Source organism: Cebus imitator, unplaced genomic scaffold (genome assembly GCF_001604975.1).
Source record: "Cebus imitator isolate Cc_AM_T3 unplaced genomic scaffold, Cebus_imitator-1.0 Scaffold477, whole genome shotgun sequence".
NCBI lineage: Eukaryota > Metazoa > Chordata > Mammalia > Primates > Cebidae > Cebus > Cebus imitator.
This window is the reverse complement of record NW_016107792.1, coordinates 1,029,440-1,056,154: the sequence shown is the minus strand read 5'-3', so window position 1 is coordinate 1,056,154 and position 26,715 is coordinate 1,029,440. Positions and strand designations below refer to the sequence as shown.

Genomic DNA, 26,715 nt, shown 5'->3' with positions numbered 1-26,715 from the left:
AAAAAAAAAAAAAAAAAAAAAATTTTTACAAAATTACATGTAACATACTTAATGTGCTTTGAAACAGTCCCTGTCTAAGTAAGAATCTAGGTAGAAGCAATCTTTAATATTTATCATATTCTTACCCTGTGGCTCCTGAGTCAGATTTCCTGGATCACATGCTGGCTTTTTTGCTTTCTAGGCTGGGAATTCGGCAAATCATGTAACCTTGTGTCCTGCCATTTCTATTTTGAAAATGACAGAAATGATAGCAGGGTTGTTACAAGCATTAAAGAAGATCAGATATGTAAAACTTAGAACAAGACCTGCCTCACAGATATTCAATAGGTGTTTGCTAACATGATCATTTTTGTAGTTTAAAGAAGCAAGAGGTTTGACAGTGATCAGGAATTCAGAGGTGAAAATGGAGATAGGAAGAAGAACCTGCATAATTTTTGATGGAAGGGAAAGGAAAAATTATTCTATAGCAGATTTGCTGTACTCTCTACCTAAAACTTTAAGTGAAATCTTATGGTAAGGACAGGATTATGTTTGTATTCAAATTCACGTTATAAAATTACATATAGAACATGGCATTTTTACATCAGAAGAGTTTAAAGGCCATCTACTCTAGAGCCACAGCTTTTCCTAAAGTCACACAGGTAGTTAGTGGAAGCCCTAAGGAGGGAGGGCATTATGTAACTCCAGATGCACTATTTTCTACTGCATCATGCTGCCACCATATTAGCACACTGGAACTTATTCTATAAGAAACATGGGGAAGTTTGAGGCAGAGTAATCGTGTGACCAAATGGTTGATCAAGAGGCATTGAAGTGGTTAATTATGTAGAGTTTCTATTATATTATTTTTAAAGGCTATCACTTTACTTAATATTAAGAGAATGACTGAAATTATGTGAGGAAAATAGTTATCTGAGGTCTACAACCTCAGTTCTTTAACATTAGTAGGCTGCCTTTTTTCTCTTGATATCAAAGGCTGTTCTGAGCAAAGAAGCCAGTGAAAGCTGTGTATTGGTTCCTCTGTCAGTATCTTATCACAGACGCCTAACAGGCAGGAAAAAAGACCGTCTGAGCTACCAGCACTGCCGGTAATGTCCACATGTGTGTGATCTGGGAGTGTGAAGTAGAATATCAGGAATAACTGAAAGACACTGCCTGTACTCCAGTAGCATGGGTGATGCTTTTATTCCTAAAATGTACCTCCAATAAGACTATATCAAAGCTTCTGTGGTACTATTGTCTCATATTCCAATGCCAAATTGTTGAAATGTTATTTTATATTGTGGGCCAATTTGGATATAATTGCACTCTTTTTGACCAATGAACACAGCAGTATTATCAATACGTATCAAAGGCATACTTTAATACTCTGATTAGGTATGCATATAAGTGCCTATAATTGTTTAAAGAACAGCATTTATGCCAATAAGGGCATAATCATTAGTGTACTAGTTAATGAGTTGTCACAGAGTATACTGACTATGAAGTAGCATTTGCTACTCACGATCAAATAGTATTTGCTAGTTTGAAAATTATATAAATAGTATTATACAATGCATACTCTTTTATGACTAGCTTCTTCCACTCAGTATTATGCTTATGAATTTCATCAGTGTTACTGAGTATAACCATAGTATTTTTATTCTCATTGTTATGTACCATCCCATTGTGTAACTATACCACTTTATTTAACTATTCTGTTGTTAGTAGATATTAGATTGTGTCTAGTTTGGTGGGTATTAGTGATAGTGCTGCTAAGAACAATTTGTCCACATCTTTTGGTGTATATATACATATCTGTGGGCACTTAACTAGAAGTAGAATTGTTAGATTACAGGCTATGCATAGGTTCAGCTTTAGGAGATTTTGTAAAACAGTTTTCCAAAAGAAGTTCTTTGAATTTACATTCTCAGCAGCAATATGTAAGAGTTCTATTTCCTCCACATCTTTGCCTGGCTTTTCATTTTAGACATTCTCCTGAGTGTATAGTGGTACTTCACTGTGGCCTTAGTTTGCATTTCTCTAATTACTAATGAAGTTAAGCACTTTTATTTGTTTATTGGACATTTGGATAGCCTTTGTTATGAAGTGTCTGTAAGTCTTTTGCTAATTTTTACATTGGTTTATCAGTTTTTTCTTATTGATTTGTAAAACTTTTACGTATTATGTAATGAGTCGTTTGTTGGATAGATAATATACATGCACAACTCACACGCACATACACACGCACACACATTTAATCTCAAATATATTTTCCCACTCTGTGTCTTGCCTTTTCACTCTCTTAATGATATATAATAGGTCATACTTTTAGTATAGTTTAATTCATCAATAGCTTTCTTTGTAGTTAGTGGTTTTATGTCCTATTTAAGAAATATTTGCCTAACCCAACATAATAAAGATATTCCTTCTAGAAATTTCCTTGGCTTTTAATTTCACATTCAGATCTTCAGTCATTTAGCATGGATGTTTATATATGGCAGAGGATAGGTGCAGGTTGTAAATTTTGTCAAGATTTGTCAAGATGACAAAGAGAAAGATAAACGAAGAGAAATAAACTCAGATAATAAGTTTGAAAAAAGTAGAGGAATAAACTTACTTTTTATTTGAAAAATTAATATACCTTATTTCTTTAAATAAGTTTCAGATTTACAAAAATTTATCGGAAGGTACCCTCTCTCCCTGTAGTTTCCCCTATGACTTATATCTTATATTAGTGAGGAACATTCATTACAACTGCTGAACCAATATTTATTCCTTATAAACTAAAGTTCATAATTTATATTATGCTTCACTCTTTGTGATGTAAGTTCTAAGGGTTATGATAAATACAAAAGGTATAACCTTAAGTTTAAAATTCTTTCCCATCTTTTCTGTGAAATAACAAGAGATGTGACTGTGTATGTACTTGTTACTATCAGAGCTCAAAATTAGCAGTAAAATGAACAGGTATAGTGTTAAATATGAAATCCTTAAATGAAGAACTTTTGACAAAATAGCTAAAATATTTGGTGAGGACAAAAAGAATGCAATGACCTAGAATAAAAACTGCTTAGTATTTTAGGTCACGGATTTATATCTCTGACACTAAGGAATCTGGCCATGTCTTAGAGGTCAGGCAATCGGCTGCTGCATGCCTAAGAAAATAGTACTGGCAATGCTCTCACAGTACCTGCCACAGAACAACTAGTAGAATGAAAAGCCACATAAAATCTGGGAGAGGCTTTTGTTATTTTATTGCTAAAAACATGAAGAATACCCAATTGGCATTAATCTGCCAAAGCAAGACAGAAATTATCAAGCCACATGAATTGCCAGTCCATCTGTGCAAATGTTTTTTCCTCTTAACAGAGGCTGTCAATGAAAAATACTATTAAAATCCCTTTTAACCCAAATTCATAAAATCCCATAATTATTTTAGATTGTCAGCCAGATTTTCTATGAGCCAAAACTATTCTTAGCATTTTAACTGATACAGCAATTTACTATTTTGGTACTCTTTTTGTGGCAGTCTAAATTTTATCACACATTTACATGTCTTTAAGACTATCTATATTCCATGCCTAGTCTATTTATGTAATCACATCTTTTGCTTCTCCCTTATACCAAGGCTCATCAGCCCTTTTGTTTTCCTTCTTTAAGTAAATGACTAATTAACTTCAAGGGGACTAACAGTAGTTCTCTAAAGCAGTGATTAGCAGTAGAGCTAGAAAAGGACACGTTGGACTATGATAAAACCTCTCCGTGAACTACGGTGATTCTGATACTCAGTGAAATTAGTGCTTGACATCAACCCATACTGCAAACTTAACCAATTTGTCATTTAATTAGCATTACTTGACATGTCCCTTCTCTGTGCCATTGCTTACGCAGTACTTGTGATCTATTAAAATTTTATGCCATCTTCAAGACATCTCTCAAAGTCTACTCCTCCATGAAGCATTTCCTGTCTCTGGAAGCAAGTAGTAATTTTTGCCTTCTCCAAACCCGTTGCATTGCAGGCTTCCCTGCATAATCGTTTAGGAATTTGGCATCTCTCTTCTACCAAGCTCCAAGCTCCCTCAGAAAAAAAATATCTGAAAATCACACTTATTCCTGTTACATCCCACAGTATCTTGCCTAATTTATTGTACATTTAGGTGTCCAGTAAATACATGCTGGGTAAATTTTACCTTATATTGTGCAGGTATCCTTTCAAAATAAATTGAGCTGTCTATGAGCAAAGAAAGTAAAAATATCTGGTAATTATGGCAAGATACAAATTATATTTTTGCACTGAAATCCTTTGAGATAAATTAAAGTGAAATAAATGTCAAAATGGGCCTGTGGCCATCTATATCACTGCTGCTTTCTTCCTTAATTTATAATATCTAGTTTGGAATTTTGAAGACAATCTATAATCAAGTTGATGGAAACATTAAAGTAACAACCTGGAAATGTAATTTTGAATACTAAAAAAATTGAGCGACATAAAACAATAGCAACAATAACTAGAAAAAATATTAACTGCTGATAGTTAGAGCACTTACTGTGGGCCATGTATTGGACTAACACTTCATTTGGTTTCCACCAGTAACCCTTAGAACTCTAAGAGAAAGATAGTTATGTACCTCATTTTACAGGTGAGAAAATAGGTGTGACGAGGTAAGTGTCTTGCCCTGTTTACCTTACTACTTGCTCATAAGGAATAAAACCTAGATTCAAACCTAGTCTGATTCCAAACTCTTAACCGTAATTCTGCATTGACAGTAATTTAGGATGTTCATCCATCCATCCATCCATCCATCCATTTACTCATCCATCCTTTCAATACACATTACAGAGTACTATGTGTTAGACACTATGCTGAATACTAGGAATAAAGAATAAAACACACACTCTTGACCTTCAAAGAAATTATAGTCCACTAAAAGTGACAAAGATTCTCAGGAAAATCTTTACTAAAGTGTAACTCTTAAAGAAGGAGAAAGAGGCAAGAAAGGAAGGAAAGTATGATAAAGTCTGAAGAAATCACATGTACCAGAGGACTAATAAAGTATGTCATGTATGGGGTGCTGCTGGAGCATACGGTGAGGGATGATTGAGAAAGGTAGACAGAGGCTAGATTATGCTAATCAGCTAATTTGCATTTCTATTTAAAAACCACACCATAAATGTTTCCTTATATTGAAGTTAGTAGTATTAATATTTAATTACCAGATCAATACTATTTCATTGCCCAGTAGGTATTTTATTTTATTTTGAGGCAAGTTCTCACTCTGTCACCCAGGCTGGAGTGTTCAAGTGATTCTCATGAGTCAACCTCCCAAGTAGCTGGGATGACAGTGATCTGCCATCACGCCCAACTAATTTTCATATTTTTGGTAGAGATGGGGTTTCACCACGTTGGCCAGGCTGGTCTCAAACTCCTGACCTCAAGTGATCTGCTTGTCTTGGCCTCCCGAATTGCCAGGACTACAGGAGTGAGCCACTGCCCTGTAGTACTTTATGGCTGCCTCTTAAAGGCAGGAAGTCAGATATGGAAGGGGCTGAAAGAATGCTGAATGAAAATGGTCTTAGTTCCTTTCGATTTATTTGTCCCAACTCTCCTTTTAGAAAAATACTAAAACAAGAAGAACTTTAAACAAAATCTGATACAAACACTGTCTTTTATTTCTCCTCTTCTCTTTTCTCCTCTCCTCTCCTCTTTTTTTGAGATAGGATCTCACTCTGTGGCCCAGGCTGGAGTACAGTTGCATGATCTCAGCTCACTGCAACCTCCACTTCCTGGGTTCAAGTGATTCTCCTGCCTCAGCCTCCCAAGTTGCTGGGACTACAAGCATACGCCACCATATCCAGCTTATTTTTGTATTTTTAATACAGACAGGGTTTCACCATACTGGCCAGGGTAGTCTTGAATTCCTGACCTCAAGTGATTTGCCCGACTAGGCCTCCCAAAGTGCTGGGATTACAAGTGTGAGCCATTGCACCTAGCACAAACACTGTGTTTTCAATAATTCATTATATTTCTAGAAAATTGCTATTACTAATGAAAAATTAATATGTGATTGTTTAGCCACAATTTAGTTTGCATAGTATAAAACATTAAGTTACTAAAAAAAAAAAAACTCAATAGTTTTGTAATTTGCTTTTATATCTAGAGGATGGTCAAAAGCAAGCTATGGTTAGTGAAAGGACAGAAGCCTTTACCACTGCTCGAAATCTACTGGCCTCTGGAGCTGACGCTATTGAAAGGATTATGTCTTCATACAAAGAGGTACTTGCATTTCTTATTGTCAATTTGATTAAAATAAAATTTATGAAATAAACCAAAATGTAAATTATCAAGTATACTGAGTATTTTGGAAACATATCTTTTCTCTGACAAAAATTGCTGAGTATAATCAAGATTAAGGGCAGCAGTTCCCAGGTGTGATGCTGCTAATATCCTTTGTGTTTTACAATATCAGTTGCTCCCATTTTATCTCAGTTGTATGACATCTTTGTTTTTACATTTTAAAGAAAACCCTAGGTCTGAACTCTGGAGCCAGAGTGCCTAAATTTTCATTTTTGCTCTAGCATTTACAAATTATGTGACTTGGGTCAAGTTCCTTAACGCATCTATGTCTCTGTTTCCTCATCTATAAAATGGGGAAAATGGTAACATTGACTTTTGGGGTTGTTGTGAGTTGATACCTGTAGAATATTCAAAACAGCACATATCAAATGCTCAATAAATGTTAGCTAATAACATTTCTTATATATCTTGCAAACTTTTACCTTTCTTTCATTAAATGGGTAATAACTTCTTACCATTCTTTGTTCTTCCTACAGAGTTTGGGTCTTCCTCCTTAGTGTTTATCTTGGTATATGTCTGATGTTTTACCACATTGTAACTGTCTATTGCCTGCATCACACCACTCAACTCCTTGAAGCAAGAACTGTTTTACTCATCTTTACATTCAATATCCATTTTAATATTTAGAATATTATATGTGGTTAATAAATATTTGTTGACAAAATAGCAATAAGACCTGCAGTTACCACTGGGCCAAGGTTAAAATTACTTAATTCAGACATTACATAATTTTCCCATAAAAGTTATTCTCTTACGAATTACTCTTATGGCTATCATATCAATGTAACTTCTAGAGCATCCTTATAAATTCAGCTGCATACTAAATCAGACTTAAATAAACTATATAAAAGAGTTACAAAGGGCTAGTAAGTAACTCAATTTTTTTTTTAATCAAATAGTAATTTTGATAATCTGGAGACGCAGTTTTTGGGATAGATATGTTGATGTAATAAATTACTTAATATTAAAACTAAATGACAAATCAAAATTTTGTTTATCACACATTAAAATATTGTGGTACCTAGGTTAGAGAAATGATATAAACCAGTTTTTTTAAACTGTCTCCAACTCAACAAATGATTGCATTTTGCTTTATTTTGCCTGAATTTACTTTTAATCTTAAAATGTTCACTTCTAAAAATTCTTGTGCTGGTGTGACAGCACGTGAAAGCACCCACCATGCTGTCTCTGCTAGCACCAGAGGAACCAGGTTTCCTTTTAGAGTTCTAAGATAAATTCCCTGTCTTGCATCCCAAAATAATTTGTCTATAGGCACATTCTTACTTTTCTTCAGACACTCCTGCCGCCTTTACACTCCATCCTGGTCCACTGACTTATTGCCTCCTGCCTTTCTTGAATTGACTTCTACTTCTGGTTTTGGATTTTTTCTAAGCAAATATTTATATTTTCCTTGGTTTCACTTGAATCTATATTTTGTTAATCTTTAAATATGTTTTCCTCTACTTGGCAACTCAAGAGTTTCTCCCAGATATTAGAAATTATCATCTAAATAGCTATAACATCAACATATAGAAATGATAGTGTAATTACAGATCTCTCAGAAGAGATGTGTGGTAAAAGGCTTTTAACAGTAATACCTACTCATTTACTGCTTATGTTTTGCATACACAGAAATCATACATAAATGTCAGCACTGTTGTATCATTCTGAAATTTATTAAGAAACATTTATTTCTGATGTGTCTTGCTTATTCTTATGCAAGAACTATCCTTAGTTCTTATGCATTCTTTTTCATTGAGAAACGTTCTTGATAGGAAATGAATCACCTTTCACAGTACCCTCATAGCAAGGCATTCTCTTAATAGAAAAATAGCAGGAGGTTAACTGAAATGAACAGTTGACAGAATAGGAACAAGGCACCATTCCATGGAGCCCTGTGGACTTAGAGATTTATCTCATCTTATAATCTTAGCTAAAAAAATAATCATTCAATGTTTTTCTTTGGGCATATAAATCATGTTTGGCTTCAAGAGAAGCTGGATTGTGGGAATTATACAAAAAAGGATTTGAAGCTTTGCATTGAGCTTGCTTCCAATATTGGTATCCTGCCAAATATAGGAATTTTGACAATCAATTTAGCTCAGAAACATTCATTTCCTAATCGGAAAAAAAGGTACTTTTCTCCTACTTAAATCCTTCTATTTTAAATAGAAAAAAGATACTAAAAATAAAAGATTATAATTTTATTGAATGATCTTAAGCTTTTTACAAAATTTATAATTTTTTAGAAATGAATTTCATCATGTAAACAGAGGCCAACAGAAATTTGACTGAAAGATCCTTAAGTCTCATTAATATTTTGAAATCTGCATATTATATGTTTTACGATTTCAATCAAACATATTGTGTTATCGTGCTCTTTTGGTAAGCTTTGTACTGTCATTTGTTTTAGTTTTCAGATGTATTATCTATGTCTCATGTATGATAAAGTAGGATCTTTAAGTCAAGAAGCTTATATGATTATATATTTATTTAAAATCTTGTCTTGGGTAAACTCTATTTTATCTCTCTGCATTGGTTTTAGATCACTGAATTAGCAGGCTACACTGCTCGAGTGTACAATATGTTTTGGGTCTTTGATGAAGTAAAAAGAGGCATTTATAAGAGAACCGCTGTTATTCAAGAGTCTGAAAGCCATAGCAAGAATGGAGCTAATGTGGAACTACCTCTCAGTGACACATTGGCAATTAAAGGTATTAAACTCAAGTGCTCTTATTATATTTTCCTATATTTAAGGTTCATACACAGAACCAAAGTTTAAGAAGATAGCTTTTAGTAGTTACAAGGAACCAACATAAATAACCAACATTATTTAAACAGCAACCTCTAATATTAGTATTGCAAGTTGAGAGGTGGTGACTAACATTTTCATAAAAACACAGTGTTATGCTACTTTTGTTTAGGACACGATTTTCCAAATTATTTTTGGAAACTACACATAGAGCATAATGAATTGTTTGCTTTAAAAATTCAACTAACAAATAGAATTAGAGCTAATATCATGTTGTTCTTCATTATACTGTTTCTAAAATTGTTTGGTTATGTATTCATTAAAATTTCACTATTCTATATTTTAATTCTCTTTTTTGCAGCACTGTAATTTTTTCTATAAGAAATGTCAATTTAGGGAAATAGAGTAGTTGTAAAAATTATGGCTGGGTCATTCCAGATTGTATAACTTGGCTACTGTAATGTTGTTGACATTCAATTATTATAAAACAATGTTTCTCGGAAAGATTTTCCAAGTAGGTGTGTCAATATGTACAAATTTGCGTTACATCAAATTTGCTTCAGGTCTGGATATTTACATTTACGTTTGTTTTTGTGATTTATTACTGTGAATTGTTTTTATAATTGAATTTACCTGTTATACTGCATTATAATTTATTTAATCAGCAACTTTTGATAACATTTGTGTCTTACACTTTTCTTAATTACAGGAAAAGTTATTGATGTGGATCATGGAATTATTTGTGAAAATGTTCCCATAATTACACCAGCAGGAGAAGTGGTGGCTTCCAGGCTAAACTTCAAAGTAAGATGATATTCAAGAATCTTCTGATTGTTGCCATCACACTAATACAAAACAACTCAGAATTCATGTACCTTATGTTAAATACTTGGAGGAGCATTTGGAAAGGGGAAGTCAAGAAAGGTATGCACAGTGGCTCAATTACAGAAGCAGTTATTCTTCAGAAAGCAGAGAGAAAAAGAGAAATTTGATTTTTACTGCTTTATTGCCAGGTTGAAAATCAAAATTATAGTGCACAAGGTAATTTTGGGAAACAATAGGAAATTTCATCAGAAATTTTTACCTGGAAATAAATTTTAATTTTTTGCCTTATAGGAATTACTTTTTTAAAAGCCTATACTGTAATATACTCACTAAAATATAAATAGAGGTCATAAGCAAGTTTTATTTTGTCAATATACATTCTGTAACTTAAATTTTGAAAGTGATTACATGTACTAATATATTATTATAAAATAATCAGAAGCTTTATGGATTGGAATTTAGTTTTTAATTCTGTTGATAATAATTTGTTATTTCATATCTTATATATGGATTACAAAACTAAAAAGTAAAAGTATTTAAGAAACTGAAACTCTGGCTTAAGGCATTATAAAATTCAAATACACATTTTGGGATTGAAGTACAAAATAATTTGCTGATAAGCATTGACTATTACAGCAAGTTGAGCTTAGTTCAAAGACGTGATTTAACTTGATAAAAGAATTACAAAAATGACAATGCATATGCTAATTAATTATTTTAGTATGGACTTTAGTCAAGGTTTGATTATTAAAGATGTATTTGCAAATATTTTGGGTTACTGAGAGTTGAAAGGAGAAGATGAGCAGCATTGAACAGGATAAAATCCTGTATCAGTCAATTTAAAGAAATTGTATTTTAGCTGCAATTTGGTCAGACCTTATTTTTCCATGTATAGACCTATAAGGTGGTCTCATTACTAAGATCTGACCACAAATACTGATTAGGTACCCATGGCATACATAGCGTATTTAACTATTATTAATGGTTTCATAATTTATAATTTATGATTTATAGAGAGGGATTTTTTTTGGTCAGGATAGGTCTATAATATCATCTCTTGTTGCTCTATTTATTAAATAAATAGTGTGCATGTCTTGAGCTTTGCCTACTAAGTACATTAGCATGGACATATCACAGTCTGCAGAAAAATTTACAGCTCAGTTTCTTTTATGTAAAATGAACTAAGCTAAAAATATTCCATCTAGTGAAAGTATCTTAGAAGGCTTGAAGTTGTGAAAAGATATACATTAGCAAAGTACACTTTCTTGGTCTAATTCAGAGAATTATATTTAAATTCTCAGGTCCCTAAAATATAATAGAAAGTTCTGTTTCCTCTGCATAGATTGAAAAATAAGTTTCTAGGGAAAGGATCTCATACCTTTGTTAGCCTTCAGGATTTAAAAATCATTTGCAGGCCAGGAGCAGTGGCTCATGCCTCTAATCCCAATGTTTTGAGAGGTTGAGGTGGGCAGATCACCTGAGGTCTGGCGTTCAAGACCAACTTGGCCAATATGGTGAAATCCCATTTCTACTAAAAATACAAAAATTAGCAGGACGTTGAGTCAAGTGTCTGTAATCCCAGCTACTCGGGAGTCAGAGGCACAAGAATCACTTGAACCCAGGAAGCAGAGATTGTAGTGAGCCAAGATGATGCCACTGCACTCCAGCCTGAGACAGAGTGAGACTCTGTCTCAAAATAAAGAAATGAAAATTTAAAAAAATTTAAAAATCATTTGCAGAAGAAAAGTTAGTGTGAGAATTCTTTTTGTCTCACTGTTTACTAAACATCAGATAATTTATGCTGAGAAAATATTAATATTAATGTAGAAAGTCTCCAGTTACCCCCTCAAAATGATTTCTGAGAATTTCTAATAGAGAAAGGCCCTATTAAGATATTTTGCCAATCTGCTTCTCACTATGGTATGTATGTTGTTTAAAAATCATTTGAAAAATATTTATGCTTCTACAAAATTAAACCCTTAGCCTTTTTCCTACTGAAAGAGCACAGGCAGATCACAAAATAAGTTTTTCCTAGGTTCTTTGTGAGATTTTTCTTGGTATGCTAACAATGTAATACTCCTTCATCTTTGAGTTTCAGTATTATGTATTCTACATTATTGATACTTGAGTATTGGTCTTTTTCTATACAAAGCTAGATCAACAGACATGCTGTAAATTTCTGATATTTATTTTTTGGGTATCACTGGTTATAAAATTTCATTTGCTCTTAGTAGAAGCAAATAAAATTTTTAAATGATGTTTCTATTGCTCGTTCTTCACAGTACCCTTTAAATACCATAATAAAACAACTTCTTCATCCTATGGTGTGGAATGTGAACTCATAAAATTTAACAGTTTAAATTTAAATAATAAATAAGAGAAAATAAAGGGAAGCATCCAACCGATAATAAATAACCTGTTTTATTGATGAATATTATGTATGTATTACTAACATATATGTAATATTCTATATGTGTGTGTGTGTGTGTGTGTGTGTTTTAATTCATCCCTAGCCATGAGGCTAAGTTACAGTCCTCTTGCTTTCCTCTGTCCTTGGTTTGTTAAATGTATTTTCTCCATCTGCAAATAAAGCATAATTTGGGCTCTTATGATTATGGGCTCTTAGGATTTTTTGGAGCATTTCAGACTGCTGAAGTACAAAATTAAACAACCCAGCCAATGCCTTGGATAACTGTGCTTTGTAGCTAATAGCTGCAGTTAATTGTTAGTTGTATTTGGATTCAACATAAATTTATTCAATTATCAATATAAACATTTAATGTAATATATTTTTATTTAAATTTTTATGACTTGCCTTATTTCCCATGTAGTTGTTTCTCTCTGTGTGTATGTGGTATCTGATAACAAGACCTAAATTACAATTTTGGAAAGCCAGTGGACATTTCAAGAAGATCCATTTTCTTTCTAATTGAATTATTGTATGATGCTTTTAGCTTCAGAGAATAGTCAAAAGCCAAACTTGTTTTCAACACTGAAATATTTTTCTTTGATATCTTACCCATCTGAGGTTATCATGTGTTTGAGCATTAAAAAAAAAAATTCACTTTTAGATGATGCCAAAAGAAATCATTTTAAACTATTGCAGTTTGTAATTATATTTCTTACTTTAGGTAGAAGAAGGAATGCATCTTTTGATAACTGGTCCCAATGGTTGTGGGAAAAGTTCTCTCTTCAGAATTCTAAGTGGGCTCTGGCCTGTGTATGAAGGAGTCCTCTATAAACCGCCCCCTCAACATATGTTTTATATTCCACAAAGGTAGGCATATCTTTTTATATTACAAGAAAAAATTTCTTTTAGCTCTTGAATTGTCTTGCTTTCCTAAGCTCCTCAGTTAATCTATAAGGACTTTTGTATTAAGAGAAGCTATTAAGGAAGTAAAAATTCACAGAGCCCAAAATATTCTATTACTGCTTTGATTGTAATACTCTCTAGGACAATACCACTCCTTTTCATTTTCACATCTGTCTGGATGGAATGAATACTCAAAGACTGTAGATGTTAGTCTCAAGAAATAAGAAGCAGGCTGTTCCAGAGAATGATGAGATTGCCTAAGATATCAGATTATCTCTTCTCACAGAAAAAAATAACACCTGGATAAGTATACAGCTCTCTCCATTAAGCTGCACACGTTTATATATTCTAAAACTGTTCATTTATGTTTGAGACTCCATGAAATAGACTTTACAATCATGCTATATGATTACTTAATGGTTTGTAGCTTTCTTAAGTAAAATATTTTACTGTAAAAATGAGTATCATGTAAGCATAGAAAAAGGACATTATTTCTTCAGAACTCTTTAGCTGTCATATTCCCTGGGAACAATTTAGAAATGTCTAAAACTCAAAGTTATACACTTGTGAATTTGGAATATTTATTTTGGATAAGAGAAGATGAAATTTGAAGAACTTCCTCATGTTAATTGGACTTAGTAATTTTTCCATCTGTCATCACCCTGGTTACATAGGTATTCCATAGAGTACTCCTACTATGTCAGAGGACTGTTTTGTGGAATCTAACAAGTGCCTAAGCTGGAAGTATAGCACAAGCACAAACATAAAAGTGACATCAAGTCTGGTGCACTCATATGTCTCTCTTTTCCCTTTGCCTTTGCCTGAATGTACTGTGCAATCCTGTCTACTGGCCTAATTTTTAGACCAGACATAGCAGTTAGGCAGATGAGGTTTTGTGTGTGTGTATGTTTTTTTTTTTCCTTTAAAGTAAGACTTATGGTGGTAGTAGGAAGCTGCTTGGTATACAGAAGAATGAAGAACTGCATTGGCTGAAAATGCTGGACATGAGCAATGACATAGATATTTGTGTTTAACACAAAATAGATAACATCTTCTGACACCAGAAGCATTGTCTTTGTCTATGCTTTCAACTCCTTAGGGAAACATTCTGATTCTGAAAGCTAAATTATACTGTCAAAAGTTTCTGTTTTAGACATTATTGTGTTAGTCTGATTTGGTAGTCTGATTTTAATTTTATATTTAGGTTAGAAGGCATAGAATTATGAAGAACATTTTCTATTATATTATAGAATTATAGCCTCTTGATGCAAGTAAAATCACATAAATAAATTTTATATTTTTAGCTGCAGTTGTTGAATATAACTTTGGCCTGAATAATATAAGACATTTGCAGGGAATAAAAGTGAAGAAACTCTAGCCTTTGCCTGCAGAGAAACTTGACTATGCTACTTTGCAACAAACATAAATCACAAGGAAACTTTTTATTAGTTGTGAAATTTACTGTTGCCTAACCAAAAAGCTCAACCACAATCTAGGTAAGGAGAAAAATAACCATGAGAACTCTAATTTTAAGGCTAAAATGCATTTTAATAATTACTACTAAAAGTCATTTACCTTGATTATATGGCTTTTAGAAACATAAATATTTGAGCATATGTTAAGTTTTATAGGATCATTATCCTTGCAAAAACCATAGAATTTATTTAAATGCATATGTAAACTAAGAGTCTAAATGTAGTGTTTGTTTCTTACATTCTAAAAGCTGCTGATTTTTTCAAGTACATTTAAAAAATAATCTCACATGTTTTTATGATGTGAAAGCTGCTATGCAACCTCTTTCAAAATATTTGTTGGTAGGTAACTGCCTTATGATATTCTCATTAGAATATTATATTCTAATTTATTGCATTAATTCATAGTAATCAAATACAAGTTAGCTACTAGTTTGGCAGCAAAAAAAAGGAAATTTCAATATAGAATTGAGACTTATGTATGAACTTCGCAAGACATAAAACAGACCTTTACAATAATCCCCCTGTATTCACTTTTTGTGATTGAAAGTCTTCTGGGTAGAGGATGAATCTCTTTATGGTTTGATCAGAATGTATACTGATTGTTACTTGCATGGGAGAAAAATAGAGTGTATTCTCTAAAGGTGGATTTATAATGATGTCATGTAATGTACAGAAGAAAGAAGTGAACTGCTAAGGAAAAGTTCTAATTAAATATATTAGACCGTTTAGTTTTTAAACCAAATTTTCCCAAAGAATGCTGCTATAGCTCAGTTTGTAAACTTGGAAACCTGAATTTCTAAGAAATTATGAAATCACCTCAATGTTTTCCCAGTTAGTATTATCTAATACTTTAGCAGTGTTGATAATGAGAACCAGATAAAAGAAAATCTCTGCTTTCTTTCAAGAATACACACACACAAAAATGTTGGCAGATAAATTAGTCTCAAAACAGCTTCCCCTTATCCTATCTTCATTAATGATGAGATATATAATTAGTGGAGCAGCTGATATGTTTTTGAAAAGAAATTTTCATCAAAAATGTAGATTAGCTACTCTAAATCTATGGAATGGCATATGGTAAAATGCTTAATATTGCTCAGATAGTACTTTAAAACAGTATTCTGGAAATTAGGCTGTTTGAAAAGGAATTTCTGAGCCATGTGAATGTACCCTTTAAGCCTATGACTGAAACTTACTGCTTTCTCCTATCTTGGCCATCCTGACCCTCTGGAAACGTCTTTTACTTGGATATAGATCCTAAATTTCTTCTGTCAATTCTCGTTGTAGTTTATCCAATTCTTATTGCAGTTCTCCAAGTCCCTAAGGAGAGATTTGTGATCCCCTGCTCTCAGTTTCACAAATCCACTAATTTATGGCCTATTTGTTACTTCCTAATGCCCTGGTAAGTTTCTGTCATCATCCATGAAAGACCTGAAACCCATCCTTTTATTTGTTTATTTTGTTCACCTGCTAACAAAATTTTATAGTATGTTAACAGGCACCAAAATAATAAATTGGAAATTTAGTGGGAGTTGGGGGTAGAGAGAGAGTGGGAGAGAAGCAAGAGAGGAAGGGAGGGAAGGAAGAAAGACGGATGATAATAGATCTTTGCTGACAAAATAGATTTTGCTCAGAGCAAAATCTTGCTTTCTTTTGTGCTTGTTTTTAAAAAGAATACTCCAGAAGATTATTTGCGTACATCACATTACAGTCCAGTCTCTGTATCTGCAGCTTCTATATCCTTGGATTCGATCCACCAAGGATCAAAAATATTTTTAAAATAAACACTAAAAACAACATAACAATAAAAATATCATACAAACAAAAAACCAATGCATTGTATTTACATTGTGTTAGGTACTACAAGTAATCTAGAGATGATTTAAAGTATATAGGGAGATGTATGTAGGTTATATACAAAAACTATGGCCATTTTATAGAAAGACATCTGTGGATTTTGGTGTTTTCTGGGGTCATGGAACCAATTCCATCCTGGGCACCAACCCATCATGTAATCCTAACACTTACCCTCTCACTACCTACCTGTCCTTGGCAGAAATATCTTGAAAAAGAAATTTTAATCATAATTTTCTTACTATTCAAACTTACTATATAGGCCCAAATATTAAGGCCCACAGGATCTGAAATAGGTTCAGGCTTCCCACAAGTCTGTACAAAAAGGCAACTTGTATATACTTCTGCCCATCCATGACTTTGGAGTCTGAGAAGCAAAAGGTTAGGAAAGGCGAAAGAAGGATTCTATTATAAGTATAGAATTAAATCTGACCAAACATTTTTTAAAAGAAAGAAAAGGGGGGAAAAGGAGGGGGGCGAGGGAGAAATGGCTGGAGTATTGTGCTTCGTGTCAGAGAAGTATTTTTTTTTTCATTTAGTCTTCTCAGGATAGACAATAACGAGGATATAGTCTTATTATGATGTTTATGTATCATTTAGTTTATAAACAAAAACATTCAACCAACTGAAATGAAAACCAGAAATAAGTGCCTCAAGAAAGTCAAGAAATGCTATGGATGTCCAAAATTAGGAAAAATAGACCAGCGTGTCATTTGACCTGAGTTTTGAAAGTAACTCAGGATTTGAACAGTTGCCATGAATTGCATCAGTTTCTCCAATTTCGAAACAGAAATACCAGAGATTCAAGTAAGAAGAAGTTTTCGTTTTCATTTTTTGGACACTTTTGGATAGCACACTGCTCTTTCCCACTCTTCTCTAATATGCCATGCTGAGAAAAGAAAGCATTTATTAGATTCATCCCCACTAATAAGAAGTCATCAGTACATACTGGAAATAATAGTGCTCATCCTCAAGGTCCTTATGCATTGCTGCACTGTTCCTTTTCTTTGACTTAATTTTTAAAGGTTTTTTTAGTACTTTGGAGGTTTGCCATTTTCCCAGTCTCTAGCTAAGGAGCTCAATCTGCTCTCCATAAGTAAATGATACAATTGTATATGTTAAATTGCTTCTCAAAAAGCATAATAAAAGATGACTGTAGCTTGCTTCCACAACATTTATTATATTTTGTTTCCTTTCTTCAGGAGATATTCTGAAATCATGAGTAACATTTTACTTATCAGCTCAATATTTATTTACTTCTATTAACTACTACTTCATTCACAGGATTGTATGTTCAAGTACCATGTTACTTAATCTCTTTGATTAAATATAAATACTACTTAATAAAGTTATGAATCACATTTTAAAATTAAATGCAACATAAACATCTTAAATTTGATTGTAAGCAAGAATGGTAACATTACTAATTAGATTGTATAGGAAGTTAAATACAGATAATAACTTTATTTCTATCTTATGCATGAATAATACATATTGATTATGCTCTGCATAAGTTATGTTACATAGAATATTTTTAAGTAATTAAATTGAATTTCAAAGAGATTACAGACTTTATTTAGAGTTATACAGAAGTTCAGAGCCAGAGTTAGACTATACCAAGTCTTTGAATACAAATCCTCTATACTCACTGCCTCTCATTCCCAGATTAATGAAGTTATCATATTTAAGCATCTTCTTATGGCGAAAAATACCCTGCTGTGTTTGATCTTAAATATTTTCTCAGATAATCATAATAAAGTCTCTAGTGCTTTTCCAATTTTCTGAGAAATAACAAGGTATCATTTTTTATAATTTGTCCTCACTTTTAAAAAATGTCTGTACTCTCCAACTGTTTTCCTTTTTATTTTTTATTGCATTTTAGGTTTTGGTTTTTTCCTTTTTTTTTTATTTTTTTTTGAGACAGAGTGTCAGTCTGTCACCCAGGCTGGAGTGCAACTAGGCTCACTGCAGCCTCTGCCTCCTGGGTTCACCATGGTACCGCCATGCCCGGCTAACTTTTTATTATTTTTATTGACAGTATTTTCTTTGATGACATTTCTACTTCTCTCCTTTAATGATATAGTGTGTGTGTGTTTTTAAAATTATGTGAATTAAAATTGATTTTATCCTGAGAATGTTGTGACCTCTTGAGATAACTGATGGGTCCTAGGCTTCTTGAACCAGATTTAGCATCTCTGGGGTATTGCTAATTTTTGTGATTTAGAATGTATCAAACAACTAGTGTGTGCTAGTCACAATTCTACACATATTATATAAGTTTCTTATTATTCTGTATGAAAACCTATAAAGTTGATGTTAGTATCCCTATTTTGTGAGGAAACTTAAAGAGGTTGAAGTCCTCTAGCTAAATAATATAAATTCTGGATAAATGCTGGAGCTAGAATTTGAATTCAGATGTGTCTTACCCTAAAGTCACTTTGCCTTGGTTATTGGTATCAATGGGGGGATGTCTATGAAAAATTACTCCTCTTTGGAGTCTTGCTGTATCGCCAGGCTGGATGAAGCGGTGCAATCTTGGCTCACTGCAACCTCCACCTCCAGGTTCAAGCGATTCTCCTGCCTCAGCCTTTCAAGTAGCTGGGACTACAGGCGCGCACCACCACACCCAGCTAATTTTTATATCTTTAGTAGAGACGAGTTTTCACCATGTTGGCCAGGATGGCCTCAATCTCTGGATCTTGTGGTCTGCCTGTCTTGGCCTCCCAACTGGGATTACAGGCGTGAGCCACCGTCCCCGGCCCAAAAAATTGCTACTCTTATCCTGACCTTGCAAGTATCACCACTGTTTATCCCACACACATAAAACCAGATGACTATTAGCTAAAAAGTGCATGAGATAAGGTCAGAAGAACTGATTTGCCTCCTTTCTCTATGGAAGGCAGCTAAGGTTGTTCTCTTGGTGTGCTGATCTGTACTAATGTCGAGCTGTGGTTTGGAGGCAGAGGTCCTTATAATTCCGGACGTAGAGGGCAATTAAGTCAATTTTAATATATATTTTAACATAAGTACTTGGACATCATTCAGATATGTTAAGGTGAAGGAAGCTATATTCTCACATGAAAGTGAAATTTTAAAAAATTAAATGGTGTTCAATTCATTTTCAAGTTAAATTATATTATCTACTTTTTTCTATTCTTCTAAAATTCATTTCTCTATAAAATTTTAAATAAGTTTTCAAAAATAGTCCCTTAATTTTAAATCAGAATTCTAGCTGAGATATAAAATAAGCAAGCCTTAATTTTCAGGATGTATTATTCCACAAAAAGATCATGACTTACCCTTTAGGTCATCAAAGGAAGAGATTGTCTCTTGCAACAGAGTGAAGACTGTGTTTTGTTTCAAGAAATTCTGCAGAAGGGATTTGCATGACGTTAATACCAACATTGGTACAACTGCCCTGCACACTAAGAAATACGTGCACCAAATAAGGTTTTTAGATATTTTAAAATATGAAGTTCTGGACTGGGCCCAGTGGTTCATGCCTATAATTCTAGCACTTTGGAAGGCTGCGATGGGATGATCACTTGAGGCGAGGAGTTCAAGATTAGCCCTGGCTACATAGGAAGACCCTGTCAATACAAATAATAAAAAACTAGCCGAGCATGGTGGAACATACCTGTAGTCCCAGTTACTTAGGAGGCTGAGGTGGGAGGATTGCTTGAGTGTGGGAAGTTGAGGCTGCAGTGAGCCATAATTGCACCACTGCACTCCGGCCTGGGCAACAGAGTGAGATGCTATCTCAAAATAATAAAAATAAAAAATAGACAAAAATAAAAAACTATGAACTTCCATTTTCTATTGTTTCGATATAAATGACTTCCAAATCCAAGATATCTTCTTTGTAGGGATCAGGGAACTATTTGTTATATATCAACATTGTTTAACCCACACATATAAAACCAGATGATGACTATAAACTAGAAAGCACATGAAATCAGATCAGAAGAACTGATTTGCCTCCTTTCTCTGTGAAAGGAAAGTGTGCTGTTAAAATATTCTCAGTGAGATCTCTGCTTTTCTTCTTTTTATCTCAGTCTCAGGTTTTTAAAATGAGGATGTGGTCTGGAAAAGGATCTAAGTAAGAATCTGGGGAATGCTCTTTTAAATATCTTGATCTCAATTTTTTTCTGGGTCTCTAGCTTTTGGATCTGTCGATTCTTAATGAATATCTAGCTGCCAAAAGGCAAACAAGGTGCACCCCTTGAGGACAAAGAGTGTGTTTATTTAAGAAAAAGGCAGGTTAGTAGGCCACTGCCAGAGTGGAATATGGGTTTATGAAAGCCACTGGAATAAAGGAGGAATGTGATGTGGCTTAATCCAGGCCTCCTCACAGAACTCCATACCTATGTACTGTACCAATGCATATGTAGGTTACATATCCATTGTCCTGTTGCCCTCAAAGTAAGGAAACCTGGGCGAGTAGGGGCTTTACTGGAACAGACTTTGCCCATTATGAGTCACTGTTGAACAAACTTTTATAGAATAAAAGCTAGAAAAGGCAACCACATGTCTCTGTACAGCACTGGTAGGCTCCTAGTAAATGTGTTGTAATTGCGCAGTAAATATCTGATCAGTGATTGACTGAATGAATGAACGTCTCCACAGATTTGGTTTCCACTGCCAAGACAGTCTGGTACCTTACATTAATTATGGGCAATCTATTTATTTTGCTGCTTGCAGTAGGTATGTTGCATAATCCTCTTTATGACGGGGATAAATATCTGTCATTTAACATGTCCTTTTTTAGAAAATTATTTTAGCCACAAGGAAGTCTCAGTAGGATTGCTGTATTCCTTGCTTTCTGATTGTTAAGAGTTACAGCAAGTAACTTTTGTATAAATTTCTTTGGGCAGTCAGTTGACAGAACATAAGTTGTACATTTTAGTTCCTCCTGTTTAGTAGTTGGTACAGTTCAGTTGTTTTAAATCTCCTTTTCTCTTTAAGAGATCTATAAATGTAAACACAATTTTCTATAGCTTTCTATTGCTTGGAAGAATGTTAAAAATACTTTTTAAAATCTTTAACTTTTTTTTTTTTTTGAGACGGAGTTTCGCTCTTGTTGCCCAGGCTGGAGTGCAATGGCGCGATCTCGGCTCACCGCAACCTCCGCCTCCTGGGCTCAGGCAATTCTCCTGCCTCAGCCTCCTGAGTAGCTGGGATTACAGGCATGCGCCACCATGCCCAGCTGATTTTTTTGTATTTTTAGTAGAGACGGGGTTTCACTATGTTGACCAGGATGGTCTCGATCTCTTGACCTCGTGATCCACCCGCCTCGGCCTCTCAAAGTGCTGGGATTACAGGCGTGAGCCACCACGCCCGGCCAAAATCTTTAACTTTTCTAAGGTTTCATTTATAAAAGTAATAATGAAAAAAATCTTCCTTGTCACTCAAAAGTTTTCCTCGTTTTATTATTATTAGATTAAACCACATAGAACTGCAATTTTTATAGGTCAGATATCAGCAATTTAAATGGTAATCTGATATAAGGATATTGTTAAGGTTGACTTTTAGAGAAATTTGCATTTTAACAGCTTAGCAAGACTTTAATTCTTTCACTGATATTATTATTATTTATTTTTTGAGACAGTGTCTTACTCTATCTCCCAGGCTGGAGTGCAGTGGCACAATCTCGGCTCACTGCAATCTTTGTCTCCAGGGTTCAGGAGATTCTCATGCTTCAGCCTCCCAAGTAGCTGGGATTACAATGTGCCACCACACTGGCTGATTTTTGTAGTTTTAGTAGAGACAGGGTTTCACCATGTTGGGCAGGCTGGTCTCAAACTCCTGACCTCAGGTGATCCACCTGGCTTGGCCTCCCAAAGGACTGGAATTACAGGCATGAGCCACCACGCCCAGCCTAATGCTGTTTTTATTACTTGGAAATAAACCTTTTCCCTGCTCTTCCTAGGCTATTCTTATCTCTGTTTTGGAACCTAGAAATACCTTATCCTAAAGATATAATTTCAGTAATAGTAAATATCTATCTTCACTTCAATATTTCTTCTTTTTGTCACATATTTAAGAATAGTATAAATGACCCAAATCTAGTTCTTTCTATGCATGAAAAAATCTGATGACATGATTGGTCCCGGTATGTGTAGTTATATCAATTATTGATAATTAAATTTTATGGCTTTCAGGTTGCTAACTTCTTATTGCTACAGCAACACAACAGTACTCAGTGGAACATTACTCTTAAACTTAACACACCTCATGCCTTAAATACACTTAATATTCTTGCAAAATTTTTATCAATATTGTTCCAATTAAATTTTATATTATTATTTTTAAAATGTTGTTTTCTCTACATATAGACCTTTCATGTTACACTTTTCTCCTCTGGATTTGAATTATTTTTTGGCTCTTAATTCAGGAAATGTTTAGAATTTTGCGCCATTCAGAGGCTCCAAGCACAAAGACACAGCTAACATTTCTCAATGTTTTCCCCTTCTTTCTAGCTTTGTCTTAGAGGATAACAAAAAAGTAACTCTAGCAAGCATCAATACATTTCACCAAAAAAATCATCACTGTCAGATTACTTAAATGTTAACACAGAACAGTGGGACTATAATGCAAAGTATGAAAGCACCTTGAGATATTAGTAGCAAAACTATAAAAAGCCATAATCATGGGGAATGAATTTTATCTCAAATAATTTTACTATTATAATTGAATTTTAACTGTATATACATTTGAAAGAATTTTAGATTCCCAAGCAAAAAAAATATTATAATTGTTTAAATAAGGATTAGTTGTTAAATGATACGTGATACCTATGGATTTATTCTGATATCTTTCCTGTAACATAGAGAGATGATTCTGGGTTTTACTTACAGAAAGTAAATTAAAACTAGTTTATGTTTCTTTTTTGACAGCTACTAATTAGAAGCAATCTGACCATTTCCTTTGTTGCTTATGTTAAAGATGTTGCAGGATCCCCTTTCTAATGAGCCAGAGCAAGTGAGCCAGTAACATTCTGACATGGTAATTTGTCTACCTGAAATATTTAGAAGATAATCTGAATGTCTATATATCTAGAAAGGAAAGTTTAGTAAAGGGTACTTTGAGTGCTTATCTATTATGTATAACACTGGTAGGACTACAGAAACTTGAACTGATTCAAAATGTTAAATTCCAGACCTTAGAGCTGGAAAGAGAATCACATACAAACTAATTATGTAAACATTGGATATAGGGCGCTCCATTTCCTTGTGCTTTCAAATTGAGTAAATATCATTCCAAATTTTCTTGACACTGTCTTTCCAGAGAATTCAGTGGTGACTTTAACATTATAATATTTTTAAATCATTATATTAATAAAAACCTAAGTGTCTTTAGTTGCTACTCACATCAAAAATATATAGAATGTATTATTTTTACCATTTCACGTGATCATAAAACAATAATTGACAGAAAATGGAACTTTAATAAAACAATATTTGATGAGTCCTCAATAAATATATAATCCTATGAATACTTTTCTATGTGTTCATCAACATTCTCATTCACATCAGTTTTCAAAGTGAGCAGTTGGTATACTCATCATGTAAATAACAATAGCTCAGATGACAAATAATGTGGGCACATTTGCAGCTCTTTAGCATCATATTATGATTTGGTATTTTACGGAAATCTTCCCCTGATTAAATTTTTTAAAAAGGTAGCTAAAATTTTGTTTTCTAATTTCAGGAGTATATATTTAAGATATTATTGTTAGACTTTTACAAATTCAATAAGAAATTAAGCATTGTAAAACCATAATTTATTTTGCTTTGCCTTGAAATTAAGAGCCCTTATGAAAAAAATGTCCATATCTTTTCATTAAAGAAAACTGGCTGATTTCAAAAGGTCTAAGGAAATTAAAAATAGTATTAAACTAGACTTTTGAAGAAATTATACAGTTTTGCTCCTCCAAATTCCTGTTACAAAGAAAACACTTGGCATCCTGGGGCATTCTGATACTTCTGAGGCCCCATAAATTCCTCCAGTAAACTATTAATACATGGTATTCCAAGTATTTTTTACAAAATACTCTGTTACATCATTTAAATAAAAATAGCTTCTAGATAAATGAGGTATTCTCATGAGTACTTAACAGAATATAATCTAAAATCTACATATTTAGGTACTTAATTCTCAGTCATGTCAAGAACAATAAAAATTTACTGTGGAATAAAAACCACCAGTCTCTTGTCTGGCCAAATAGAAATCTTTTGTATTCATTCTTTTTTAGGATGTTACATTTTCACCGAAGTAGAGAACATAAGCATAAGTAGAAATGATCTTTTTTTGCCTTCATAATGTCATTTATTGTGTGCCTACCATTGCTTCACTTAGCTCCATAAAAAGCCACTGTTTCATTTAGTCCTCATAACAAATATAATTATTAAAATAAGTTATTTTACAAATGAGTTACCTCTAGCTTGGACTTTGGGTGACATTACAATGATTCCCTAGAATCATTTCTCCAAAACCAGTTATCACAATCATGATTCTACATTGCCAGCCTTTTCTGAAATATAGGTATAAAATTGAATTTCATCATCAAATATTGCCAATTAATCAAGTTCTGTGGTAGAATCCTGTAGAAACACTGGTAAAATGAATGCGCTGATGTATTTTTATCATTGTGGTCTCAGTTGTATATTGTATTATGGCTATTCTTTAGACCTAATTATATAGGGGTTTTATGCTATGGTGGGAGAATATCTGTGCTTCTGATTTATATTAAGTTGGAGCTCATGTCACCTTGGAAGGCAGCAAAAGGACTCTCTCCTGAGATTCTATGTATTTCTTCTTCTGAGTAGTCTCAGAGTACTTAATTAAAACTGCTCCTTGGCTCTGATGACTAATTTCTATTTTATGCTATTATTATTTCATATTAATTTAAGTTAATGTCATATTATATGAATGCTTAAGACAATCTACACAAACGCATAACTATGTGTCCTATTTTTTGTAAATACAGTTATACTGGGGAGGGAAAAATAAAGAAGAGGGCAGAAGGGAAAGCCTTAGAGAGAGATATGATACAAGAAATGCAGCCAGAAATGATGTAGCCACTTTAGAAAAAAAGTCTGGCAATTTCTCTAAAAATTATATGCTTCAGTATTTTCATTCACTGGCATATGTCCATTATTCTTAACACAAAAAAGTGAAAAAATGAAGATACCCATCAGCTGATAAGTGGACTAATCAAATATGGCCTACAGTGAAATATTAGCCGAAAAAGGAACTGTTACATGCTACAACATGGACAAACCTGAAAACATTATACTAATGGAAAGAAGGCAATCACAGGGGACCACATATTGTTTGGTTCCGGATATTTGAGATATCCACCACAGGCAAATCCACGGAGAGTGAAAATAGATTAGTGGTTGCCAGGGTTGAAAGGAAGGGAGAATAGGAAATACCTGCTATTAGGTATGGGATTTTTTTCTGGGATGAAGAAAAAAAATTTTCTGGAATTAGTCGTGATGGTTACATAACCTTGCAAATGCATTAAAAACCACTGACCTGTATGCTTTAAAAGGGTGAATTTTATGATATGTGAAATATGTGTCTATAAATATAAACATTTTGAATTCAAATAATAATTAAATATATTATAAAATAAGCTTGTGCTGTCTATCCTTCAACCTAATGGCTTGTGTACCATGGGAAAATAGGTAACTAATTCATCTGTAAAACACATTTTGTATTTGAAAATCTCTCCTCTTTCTTTCTCTCTCCAGGCACACACGCACCTTGTATTTTTTAATTAAGTTGCAGTAATCATAAATCTTTACTCCTAACTAATTTAGGGTATATTTTCAAAGAATAGAGATATTCTCTTGTGTAACTACAGTATACTCATCAAATTCAGGAAATTTGACATTGATATTAGTGTCTAAAATACAATCCATATTTAAATTTCACCAATTGTCATAACATTGTACTTTAGAGCAACTTGTTTTTCCCAATCCATTGTCATGCATTGCATTTAGTTGCCATGTCTATATGTTTATTTTAATCGAAAGTTTCTCAGCATTTCTTTTTTATGACACTGATATTTTTAGAGAGTGTGAGACTATTACTGTTTTTGTTGTTGTTGTTGTTTTAAAGAGAATAGCTCCATTTTGGTTTGTGTGATAGT

At 33.4% G+C, this 26,715-nt stretch overlaps 1 protein-coding gene across 2 annotated transcripts in view; it reads left to right on the top strand.

The window, feature by feature from the left end:
• The window catches only part of ABCD2 (ATP binding cassette subfamily D member 2), a 61,680-nt gene that overhangs the window by 6,665 nt on the left and 28,300 nt on the right, over window positions 1-26,715 (top strand). For both annotated transcript variants that reach the window (XM_017512768.2, XM_017512765.2), the window contains exons 3-6: window positions 6,141-6,256; window positions 8,883-9,051; window positions 9,799-9,893; window positions 13,046-13,191. In XM_017512768.2, the coding sequence (XP_017368257.1) occupies window positions 6,141-6,256; window positions 8,883-9,051; window positions 9,799-9,893; window positions 13,046-13,191 (526 nt within the window). The remainder of the gene's footprint in view (window positions 1-6,140; window positions 6,257-8,882; window positions 9,052-9,798; window positions 9,894-13,045; window positions 13,192-26,715) is intronic.